The sequence below is a fragment of the Bombina bombina genome, chromosome 6, assembly GCF_027579735.1.
Source record: "Bombina bombina isolate aBomBom1 chromosome 6, aBomBom1.pri, whole genome shotgun sequence".
NCBI classification, from domain to species: Eukaryota; Metazoa; Chordata; class Amphibia; order Anura; family Bombinatoridae; genus Bombina; species Bombina bombina.
Window position 1 is genome coordinate 775258221 of NC_069504.1, and position 12483 is coordinate 775270703.

Below are 12483 nucleotides of genomic sequence, written 5' to 3' on the forward strand. Positions count from 1 at the left end.
AAGCAAATTAGATGCTAGAAGTAAATTGGAATGTTGATTAAAATTGTATTCTCTATCTTAATCATGAAAGAAACATTTCAGGTTTAGTGTCCCTTTAATCTAATCAAGGTAAATTAAAAATCCAGTATTTTGATGCTTTACTTGCTTGTAAATACAAAAAAAAATATACCAAATTGCACACATTAAAGAAATTTTAAAATGTACATTTTTTTTCTTTAATTTTTCATGTGTTTCACGAAAAGTGAAAAAGTTCTTAAAGAAATACAAGATTCAAAATGGAAGTGTATTCAAATGTTTTATCCTGTAACACAAGAACAAAAGATTAAAACAAAGCCAAATACATTTTATAGGTGCTATAGATTGCCAAATGAAAAGGCACTGTATAAAATTAATATTAGTAAATATCCCTTTTTGAGACATGTAATGTAAATAGGAAAAACAAAAAAACAATACAAAACAAAAAAATGTAGCAAAATATGATTTCTTTGTTTATAGCAACTGACCTCTACCAGCCACTTTCCTGTCGATTGGTATACAGTTCATACTTTTTTTTCATAAAAAAATTAAATTTATAATTTGTATTTATACATTTTCTACCTATATACAGAAAGAAAAGCAAAAGAATCTGCTGCTCATCTTTATTTTTAAGTCTGAGGTTTAAAACCAATAAACACGCTATACTTTTTAAACAATTTAGAACGTACCTTATTTTTAAAACACTATTTCTGTCTTAGCTACATGCTTTAACTTCCATGAATACTATTTATCAGATCTACTGCCAGACGCAGAAAGGCAAACTTTAAGCAGCAAAACTCTTATGAACTATAGAGCGAGTTCAAAGATATATGAAATAATTTGTTTTCTATTTGAATTAAAAAAAAAAAAAAAAAAAAAAAAAAAAAATACATAGCATAGGTATAATACTTTTGCAGATTTCTGGCCATAGCTTTTAAAGTTGTCTGTATCCATCCTTCAATTCAGGCACCTGTGTTTTTCAGGGAAGAAAGAAAATTGCGCGGAGACCTCTTTGAAGAAAAAAGAAGTATAATTACATTTTCAAAGAAATACATAGATCTTTGAAATGTTAATGTGGAGTGATAATAAGTGCTCAAAGAGCTAGCAAAAAAATGACATGTTTTACTTGAACAGTACCAAAGCAAGATCCATGAATGACGGGGAATCTTCTCAACAAGGGTGTTGAGGTACTGTCAAAATGGAGAGAACGGTTAAGGTCTTATTCATTTTCAATGAGGTATGTATAAAGAATATATGTATAAATAAATTCTAAACTTAAGATCATGATCACATTCCAATACAATGGTCTCAAGTGTCTTACGGAATTCTCAAAATGTTAAAATTGTTGTTCTCTCTCATTTAACATAAATAACTGCACTGGCCTTAACATAGACCAAAGTTAATGATTGGGTCCCCTCAAAGACACCTAAAAATGAGATCCTATAAAGTTTGAAGATTAAGGCTCACGTTATAATAGAATAAGTAAAACACGTTGCTGGGATACCGAACACTCACATTTTTGGAATGTGCTAAATAAAAGTTCTTTTCTTGTTTGCAAAAATGACAATTTTGTTATTATTGAAAAAATGTTTTTCCAAGTCCACCAAATTTAAATGTGCTTTTTAAGTCCACCATTATTGTATTTGGGAAGGCAGGGTTCATCTGGTAGGGGATCATGGGAGAAAACAGAGTCCTCCCCTGAAGAACAAGTTGAACTCCTTGTGTCTGGAAAACATGGAGAATACTGTCCCAGAGGTATAGAAAGATCAAGGTACTCCTAAAAAGATAATAAAAATTGTTACCATGGAGAAAATTAATTATATATATATATATATTTATATTGAATACTGGAATAGATTTTACCTGGTTAGAGCTCAAAGCCACATTGCGGTCAAGATCCTCAACTAGCTGTATAAAGGTTGGTCTCTGCGAAGGAATTGCATGCCAGCAGTCCCTCATCATCATGTACCTGAAAGAGTAATACATACTATTTAGAAGAAAAATGTATGGCTGTAGGATGACTAACCTTAAACATTTTAGAGGTCTTAGAACTTAAACCAAGAACAGCTTATTTTTTTCTCACAGCATAGATTTCCTTTGGAAATCTGCATTTCATACTTAAAGGGACATTATACACTCATTTTTTCTTTGCATAAATGTTTTGTAGATGATCTATTTATATAGCCCATAAAGTTTTTTTTTTTAAATAAATGTATAGTTTTGCTTATTTTTACATAACATTGCTCTGATTTTCAGACTCCTAACCAAGCCCCAAAGTTTTATGTGAATACCGTCAGCTACCTTCTCCAGCTTGCTCCCGTTTGTGTAAAGGGTCTTTTCATATGCAAAAGAAGGGGGAGGGGGGAGTGTCTTATTTGCCACTTGCAGTGGGCTTTTCCAGCTGCCTTTTCAACAGAGCCAAACTGACAGCTTCTAAGTAAGTTTTTAAACAGTTTTATACTGGATTTTTATATCAGTATCTGTGCATCTTATTCTTTATAGTAGTGTCTATTACATGCAGTTACATGAAAATAAGTGTATACTGTCCCTTTAATTGTTGACTACACAAAACATATTTTCTCTTCATCACAGGAGGGGATACTACCACTTAAAACACACAAAATAAAATTACAAAATTATAAAGAATAATAGGAATTTAATTGGCAGTGATAACTTGGTTGTGGGCATAGTTAACTTCCAAATAAATTGGAGTAAGGTTAGTTGGTATAGCCTGCTTTAGACTTGTTTCCAAAATGCTAATTCTCAGTTACTCATGTGTTTTTTTACCAACCATATTTGCTCCATTGACTTTGATGGGGGAATACATTAACCTGCGCAATATCCCAAGTTTGGATTTTTGCGCGCATCAAGTAAGCGGGTGAGTGAAAACGTTTTACTTTCAACTTGTAATATGAGTGCTACCCGATGCACGCAAAAAGCTTACTTTTAGCAGAGTTAGCACGCAAGCGTTAAACACAGCTCCACTTGTAATCTGTCCCTAAATATATCTTGTTGATATAAAACAGAATTTATGCTTACCTGATAAATTACTTTCTCCAACGGTGTGTCCGGTCCACAGCGTCATCCATTACTTGTGGGAATATTCTCTTCCCCAACAGGAAATGGCAAAGAGCACAGCAAAAGCTGCCCATATAGCCCCTCCTCGGGCTCCGCCCCCCAGTCATTCGACCGACGGTTAGGAGAAAAAAGGAGAAACTATAGGGTGCCGTGGTGACTGTAGTGTATAGAGAAAGACATTTTTTCAAACCTGATTAAAAAAACAGGGCGGGCCGTGGACCGGACACACCGTTGGAGAAAGTAATTTATCAGGTAAGCATAAATTCTGTTTTCTCCAACATTGGTGTGTCCGGTCCACGGCGTCATCCATTACTTGTGGGAACCAATACCAAAGCTTTAGGACACGGATGAAGGGAGGGAGCCAATCAGGTTACCTAAACAGAAGGCACCACGGCTTGCAAAACCTTTCTCCCAAAAATAGCCTCCGAATAAGCATAAGTATCAAATTTGTAGAATTTGGCAAAAGTGTGCAGAGAAGACCAAGTTGCTGCCTTACATATCTGATCAACAGAAGCCTCGTTCTTGAAGGCCCAAGTGGAAGCCACAGCCCTAGTAGAGTGAGCTGTGATTCGTTCAGGAGGCTGCCGTCCGGCAGTCTCATAAGCCAATCGGATGATGCTTTTCAGCCAGAAAGAAAGAGAGGTAGCAGTAGCTTTTTGTCCTCTCCTCTTACCAGAGTAAACGACAAACAAAGATGAGGTTTGTCTGAAATCCTTTGTTGCATCTAAATAGAACTTTAAAGCGGGGACCACATCTAAATTGTGTAACTAACGTTCCTTCTTTGAAACTGGATTCGGACACAGAGAAGGAACAACTATTTCCTGGTTAATATTCTTGTTAGAAACTACTTTTGGAAGAAAACCAGGTTTAGTACGCAAAACAACCTTATCTGAATGGAACACCAGATAAGGTGGATCAAACTGCAAAGCAGATAATTCAGAAACTCTTCTAGCAGAAGAAATAGCAACCAAAAACAGGACTTTCCAAGATAGTAACTTGATATCTATGGAGTGTAAAGGTTCAAACGGAACCCCTTGAAGAACTGAAAGAACTAAATTTAGACTCCAAGGAGGAGTCATGGGTCTGTAAACAGGTTTGATTCTGACCAAAGCCTGTACAAAAGCTTGTACATCTGGCACAGCTGCCAGTCGTTTGTGTAACAAAACAGATAAAGCAGAAATCTGTCCTTTTAGAGAACTCGCTGACAACCCTTTATCCAAACCCTCTTGGAGAAAGGAAGAATCTTAGGAATTTTAATCTTACTCCAGGAGAATCCCTTGGATTCACACCAACAGATATATTTTTTCCATATTTTATGGTAAATCTTTCTAGTCACAGGTTTTCTGGCTTGAACCAGAGTATCTATCACTTAATTTGAAAACCCACGCTTAGATAAAATCAAGCGTTCAATTTCCAAGCAGTCAGCTGCAGAGAAACTAGATTTGGATGTTCGAATGGACCTTGTACTAGAAGATCCTGTCTCAAAGGTAGCTTCCATGGTGGAGCCGATGACATATTCACCAGATCTGCATACCAAGTCCTGCGTGGCCACGCAGGAGCTATCAGAATCACCAAGGCCTTCTCCTGTTTGACCCTGGCTACGAGCCTGGGAAGGAGAGGAAACGGTGGGAACACATAAGCTAGGTTGAACGACCAAGGCGCCACTAATGCATCCACTAGAGTCGCCTTGGGATCCCTGGATCTGGACCCGTAGCAAGGAACCTTGAAGTTCTGACGAGACGCCATCAGATCCATGTCTGGAATGCCCCATAATTGGGTTAACTGGGCAAAGACCTCAGAGTGAAGTTCCCACTCCCCTGGATGGAAAGTCTGACGACTCAGATAATCTGCCTCCCAGTTGTCTACTCCTGGGATGTGAATTGCAGATAGATGGCAGGAGTGATTCTCCGCCCATTTGATGATCTTTGATACCTCTCTCATCGCCAAGGAACTCTTTGTTCCCCCCTGATGGTTGATGTAAGCTACAGTCGTCATGTTTTCCGACTGGAATCTTATGAATCCGGCCTTCGCTAGCTGAGGCCAAGCCCGGAGAGCATTGAATATCGCTCTCAGTTCCAGAATGTTTATCGGAAGAAGAGACTCTTCCCGAGACCATAGACCCTGAGCTTTCAGGGAATCCCAGACCGCGCCCCAGCCTAGTAGACTGGCGTCGGTCGTGACAATGACCCACTCTGGTCTGCGGAAACTCATCCCCTGCGACAGGTGATCCTGAGTCAACCACCAACGGAGTGAGTCTCTGGTTACCTGGTCTACTTGAATCTGTGGAGACAAGTCTGCATAGTCCTCATTCCACTGATTGAGCATGCACAGTTGTAATGGTCTTAGATGAATTTGAGCAAAAGGAACTATGTCCATTGCTGCAACCATCAATCCTACTACTTCCATGCACTGAGCTATGGAAGGCTGCAGAATAGAGTGAAGAACTTGACAAGCGTTTAGAAGCTTTGACTTTCTGACTTCTGTCAGGAAGATCTTCATTTCTAAAGAATCTATTATTGTTCCAAAAAAGGGAACTCTTGTTGACGGAGACAGGGAACTCTTTTCTACGTTCACCTTCCACCCGTGAGATCTGAGAAAGGCTAGAACAATGTCTGTATGAGCCTTTGCCTTGGAAAGAGACGACGCTTGAATTAGAATGTCGTCTAGATAAGGTGCTACTGCAATGCCCCTCGGTCTTAGAACCGCCAGAAGGGACCCTAGCACCTTTGTGAAAATTCTGGGAGCAGTGGCTAAACCGAACGGGAGAGCCACAAACTGGTAATGTTTGTCCAGAAAGGCGAACCTTAGGAACTGATGATGATCTTTGTGGATAGGAATATGTAGGTACGCATCCTTTAAATCCACAGTAGTCATATATTGACCCTCCTGGATTGTAGGTAAAATTGTTAGAATGGTTTCCATTTTGAACGATGGAACTCTGAGAAACTTGTTTAGAATTTTTAAACCCAGAATTGGCCTGAAAGTTCCCTCTTTTTTGGGAACTACAAACAGGTTTGAGTAAAACCCCTGACCTTGTTCCACTGTTGGAACTGGGTGTATCACTCATCTTTACCAGGTCTTCTACACAATGTAAGAATGCCTGTCTCTTTATTTGGTCTGAAGATAAGCGAGACATGTGGAACCTCCCCCTTGGAGGAAGTTCCTTGAATTCTAGAAGATAACCCTGAGAGACAATTTCTAGTGCCCAGGGATCCGGAACATCTCTTGCCCAAGCCTGAGCAAAGAGAGAGAGTCTGCCCCCTACTAGATCCGGTCCCGGATCGGGGGCTACCCCTTCATGCTGTCTTGGTAGCAGCAGTAGGCTTCTTGGCCTGTTTACCCTTGTTCCAGCCTTGCATTGGTTTTCAAGCTGGCTTAGCCTGGGAAGCGTTACCCTCTTGTCTAGAGGCTGCAGAGTTAGAAGCCGGTCCGTTCCTGAAATTACGAAAGGAACGAAAATTGGACTTATTCTTAGCCTTGAAAGGCCTATCCTGTGGGAGGGCATGGCCCTTCCCCCCCAGTGATGTCTGAAATAATTTCTTTCAATTCTGGCCCAAAAAGGGTCTTACCTTTGAAAGGGATATTAAGCAATTTTGTCTTGGAAGATACATCCGCCAACCAAGACTCTGCGCGCCACAATTGCAAACCCTGAGTTTTTCGCCGCTAATCTTGCTAATTGCAAAGCGGCATCTAAAATAAAGGAATTAGCTAACTTAAGTGCGTGAATTCTGTCCATGACTTCCTCATATGGAGTCTCCTTATTGAGCGACTTTTCTAGTTCATCGAACCAGAAACACGCCGCCGTGGTGACAGGAATAATGCACGAAATTGGTTGGAGGAGGTAACCTTGCTGAACAAAAATCTTTTTAAGCAAACCCTCCAATTTTTTATCCATAGGATCTTGAAAGCACAATTGTCCTCAATGGGAATAGTCGTGCGTTTGGCTAGCGTGGAAACTGCCCCCTCAACCTTAGGGACTGTTTGCCATGTGTCCTTCCTTGGGTCGACCATAGGGAACAATTTCTTAAATATAGGAGGTGGGACAAAAAGGTATGCCTGGCTTCTCCCACTCCTTAGTCACTATGTCCGCCACCCTTTTAGGTATCGGAAAGGCATCAGGGTGCACCGGGACCTCTAGGAATTTGTCCATCTTGCACAATTTTTCTGGAATGACCAAAGAGTCACAATCATCCAGCGTAGTTAGTACCTCCTTAAGTAAGGCGCGGAGATGCTCTAACTTAAATTTAAACATCACAACATCAGGTTCTGCCTGTTGAGAAATTCTTCCTGAATCAGAAAGTTCTCCCTCCGACAAACCCTCCCTCACTGCCACTTCTGACTGGTGTGAGGGAATGACAGATAAATTATCGTCAGCGCACTCTTGCTCTACTGTATTCAAAACTGAGCAATCACGCTTTCTTTGAAATGCTGGCATTTTGGATAAAATATTAGCTATGGAATTATCCATCACTGCCGTTAATTGTTGCATAGTAACAAGCATTGGTGCGCTAGATGTACTAGGGGTCGCCTGCGCGGGCAAAACTGGTATTGACACAGAAGGAGAGGATGAAGAACTATCCCCACTACCATCATTTGAAGAATCATCTTGGGCAACCTTATTAAATGTGACAGTACTGTCCTTACTTTGTCTGGACGCCATGGCACAATTATCACATACATTTGAAGGGGGGACCACCTTGGCCTCGTTCTATCTGAAGGTACAGACATGTTAGACAGGCTTATACAGGGTAATAATGCAAAAAAACTGTTTATAAGCAAAACCGTTACTGTCTCTTTAAATGTTAAACAGAGCACACTATTTCTGAATGTGTGAAAAACTATGAAGCAAATATCCAATCTTTACCAAATTTTCACCCTAGTGTCTTAATGCTTTAAAAGTATTGCACCCCAATTTTCAAGCTTGTAACCCCTTAAATAAGGAAACTGGAGCTGTTTTATCAATTTGCAATTGTAACTCCACTACAGTCCCAGCCACAGCGTTTGCTGCGACTTCACCTGTCCTTGGGGGTTATACGATACCCAAATAAGCCTTCCAGGAACGTTTTCAACGACCACCAGACCCTCTCACATGAAGCTGCATGCACTGCATCCAAAAGAAACTGCGCAATTATGGCGCGAAAATGAGGCTCTGTCTACAATAGTGAAAGGCCCTTCCTGACTGGGAAGGTGTCTAAACTAATGCCTGGTGCCTAAAAACGTTCCCACACGCTAAAAGTTTTGAAAATCACTTCAAACCTCATAAAATACTTAAATAAATCAATCGATTTAGCCCACAAGAGCCCATAATAAGCCTTTCATTCTGTTAAGAGTCTAAGAAAATGGCTTACCGATCCCAAAGAGGGAAAATGACAGTCTTCTAGCATTACACAGTCTTGTTAGAAATTGGACTAGTCATACCTTGAGCAGAAAAGTCTGCAAACTGTTCCCCCCAACTGAAGTTCTCTGGGCTCAACAGTCCTGCGTGGGAACAGCAATTGATTTTAGTTACTGCTGCTAAAATCATACTCTTCTTTTAAACAGAACTCTTCATCCTTTTCTGTTTTAGAGTAAATAGTACAAACCGGCACTATTTTAAAATAACAAACTCTTGATAGAAGAAGAAAAAACTACAACTAAACACCACATACTCTTCACCATCTCCGTGGAGATGCTAATTGTTCAGAGCGGCAAAGAGAATGACTGGGGGGCGGAGCCCGAGGAGGGGCTATATGGGCAGCTTATGCTGTGCTCTTTGCCATTTCCTGTTGGGGAAGAGAATATTCCCACAAGTAATGGATGACGCCGTGGACCGGACACACCAATGTTGGAGAAATACTAATTTAGGACTTATGGACAGAATTTAAATCTGATAATTTATTTGATGATAGGTAGGTTCAAAGCTTGGAAGCCAGTAGTGCAATTCTGCTCCTTCAATAAAAGAACAAGAAAAAAAAAAAAAAAGTATAAGCCTTGAAGGGACAGTCTACACCAGAATTTGTATTGTTTAAAAATATAGATAATACCTTTATTACCCATTCCCTAGTTTTGAATAACCAACAGTTATATAAAATACACTTTTTACCTCTGTGATTACCTTGTATCTAAGCCTCTGCAAACTGCCCCCTTGTTTCAGTTCTTTTGACAGACATCCATTTTAGCCAATCAGAGCTGGCTGACTAGAACTCCACGTGCATGAGCACAGTGTTATCTATGTGAAACACATGAACTAACACCCTCTACTTGGTGAAAAACTGTCAAAATGCCCTGAGAGAAGAGGCGGCCTCCAAGGGCTTTGAAATTTGCATATAAAGCTCCTAAGTTTAGCTTTCAACTAAGAATACCAAGAGAACAAAGCTAAATTGGTGATAAAAGTAAATGGAAAAATTGTTTAAAATTACATTATCTATCTGAATCATGAAAGTTTATTTTGGACTAGACTGTTCCTTTAAATTGGAAAGTTGTTTAAAATTGTATTCGCTGTATGAATCATGAAAGCACAGTTTTGAGTTTCATGTCCCTTTAAAGCTTCACTGATGCAGGCACGATGTTTGTATCTTGATGCTCTAGTCACACATATCATATCATATGTGTGTATGCTGCTAAATAACAGTAATAACTTTTACTAGAAGCATTTGTCTAATGGAAGAACATTGCAAAAGTGCTTCTATTTAACATTTAAATGCTGCCATGGACCTTACTATCCCTTCAATGAGAAGCAAAACAATACATGCAAATATGCCCAGAGGGACAGCCAGTGTTTTGGCGTCTCATGTGTTAGTTTTATTGGAAACCTTGTACGTGGTAGCACGACTCACATCACTTTTAACCAGACAGAGAATTTTCCCCAAGTAACGTATTAATGATTTACAACTTATCCCTGAGGAAATTAAAAAAAATAATACATTTTCCTCTAGTGGTAACGAGACTAGGGAGCAGAAAGTATGAAGGAGACGTGGCGGCTCTCTACCAGGGGTTTGGAGGCGGGGAGTTCGTATTGTATTTCTCTCCAATGTACAATCACTAAGTAAAATGACTGAATTGCAAATGCTTATTTGATCAACTGGGATTTCTCTTCAGCATCTGTGTTTTGCTTTACAGAAACTTGGCTGAATGCGTCTCTCCAAGCAGATTGTGATCCTTTTCTTTGGCAAAAAAAACATATTTTATGCTTACCTGATAAATTTATTTCTCTTGTGGTGTATCCAGTCCACGGATCATCCATTACTTGTGGGATATTCTCCTTCCCAACAGGAAGTTGCAAGAGGATCACCCACAGCAGAGCTGCTATATAGCTCCTCCCCTAACTGCCATATCCAGTCATTCGACCGAAGACAAGCAAAGAAAGGAGAAACCATAGGGTGCAGTGGTGACTGTAGTTTAAAGTTAAAAAATACCTGCCTTAAAATGACAGGGCGCGCCGTGGACTGGATACACCACAAGAGAAATAAATTTATCAGGTAAGCATAAATTATGTTTTCTCTTGTAAGGTGTATCCAGTCTACGGATCATCCATTACTTGTGGGATACCAATACCAAAGCTAAAGTACATGGATGAAGGGAGGGCCAAGGAAGGTACTTAAACGGAAGGTACCACTGCCTGTAAAACCTTTCTCCCAAAAATAGCCTCCGAAGAAGCAAAAGTATCAAATTTATAGAATTTAGAAAAGGTATGAAGCGAAGACCAAGTCACCGTCTTGCAAATCTGTTCAACAGAAGCCTCATTTTTAAAGGCCCATGTGGAAGCGACAGCTCTAGTACAATGAGCTGCAATCCTTTCAGGAGGCTGCTGGCCAGCAGTCTCATAAGCTAAGCGGATTATGCTTCTTAGCCAAAACGAAAGAGAAGTTGCCGAAGCCTTTTGGCCTCTCCTCTGTCCAGAGTAGACAACAAAAAAAGCAGATACTTGAAATAGCTACCAAAAAAAGAACTTTCCAAGATAAAAGTTTGATATCTATGGAATAAGGAGGTTGAAACGGAACCCCTTGAAGAACTTTAAGAACCAAATTTAAACTCCATGGCGGAGCAACAGGTTTAAACACAGGCTTGATTCTAACTAAAGCCTGGCAAAATGCCTGAACGTCTGGAACATCCGCCAGACGCTTGTGCAAAAGAACAGACAGAGCAGAAATCTGTCCTTTAAAGGAACTAGCTGACAATCCTTTTTCCAATCCTTCTTGGAGAAAAGATAATATCTTGGGAATCCTGACCTTACTCCATGAGTAACCCTTGGATTCACACCAATAAAGATATTTGCGCCATATCTTATGATAGATTTTCCTGGTGACAGGCTTTCATGCCTGAATTAAGGTATCAATGACTGACTCGGAGAAGCCACGCTTTGATAAAATCAAGCGTTCAATCTCCAGACAGTCAGTCTCAGAGAAATGAGATTTGGATAGTTGAAAGGACCTTGAAGTAGAAGGTCCTGTCTCAGCGGCAGAGTCCATGGTGGAAAGGATGACATGTCCACCAGATCTGCATACCAAGTCCTGCGTGGCCACGCAGGCGCTATCAAGATCACTGATGCTCTCTCCTGCTTGATTTTGGCAATCAGACGAGGGAGCAGAGGAAACGGTGGAAACACATAAGCTAGGTTGAAAGACCAAGGTGCTGCTAGAGCATCTATCAGCGTCGCCTTAGGATCCCTGGATCTGGATCCGTAACAAACTTTTGATTGAAGAAAAAAATAACTACTTTTCACCACTTCTCTCTTACTATCCCCATGCTTGTCGAGAGTTGCAAGAGAATGACTGAATATGGCAGTTAGGGGAGGAGCTATATAGCAGCTCTGCTGTGGGTGATCCTCTTGCAACTTCCTGTTGGGAAGGAGAATATCCCACAAGTAATGGATGATCCGTGGACTGGATACACCTTACAAGAGAAACATAATTTATGCTTACCTGATAAATTAATTTCTTTCATGGTGGTGAGAGTCCATGATCCATTACTTCCCCACCACTAGGAAAAGGCAAAGATTCCCAAACTCCAGAAACTCTATAAAACCCCTCCCACCTTACTGACAACTCAGTCTGATGTATAGCAAAGCCAAAAATGTAGGAAAAGAATCAAGGCAAACAAATAGCATCAACAAAGGAATTTGGAAATAATTGTATAACCACCATAAAAAAGGGGGTGGGCCTCATTGACTCTTGCCAATATGAAAGAAATTAAAGGGACAGTCTAGTATAAATTAAACTTTCATTATTCAGATAGGACTTAATTTTAATCAACTTTCCAATTTACTTTTATCATCAAATTTGCTTTTTTCTCTTGGTATTCTTAGTTAAAACTAAACCTAGGTAGACTCATATGTAAAGTTCTAAGCCTTTGAGAGCTGCCTCTTATCACAGGCTTTTTAAATCTCTTTTCAACACAAAGACAGAAAGTACA

The 12483-nt window shown here is 40.0% G+C and overlaps 1 protein-coding gene across 1 annotated transcript in view; it reads right to left on the reverse strand.

The window, feature by feature from the left end:
• Positions 1-282: 282 nt before the first annotated feature.
• FGFR1 (fibroblast growth factor receptor 1) overlaps positions 283-12483 on the reverse strand; it is a gene marked incomplete in the record, with an annotated part of 409849 nt that continues 397648 nt past the window's right edge. Inside the window, 2 exon segments of the mRNA XM_053718078.1 lie at positions 283-1792; positions 1879-1984. Coding sequence (XP_053574053.1) covers positions 1625-1792; positions 1879-1984 — 274 coding nt within the window.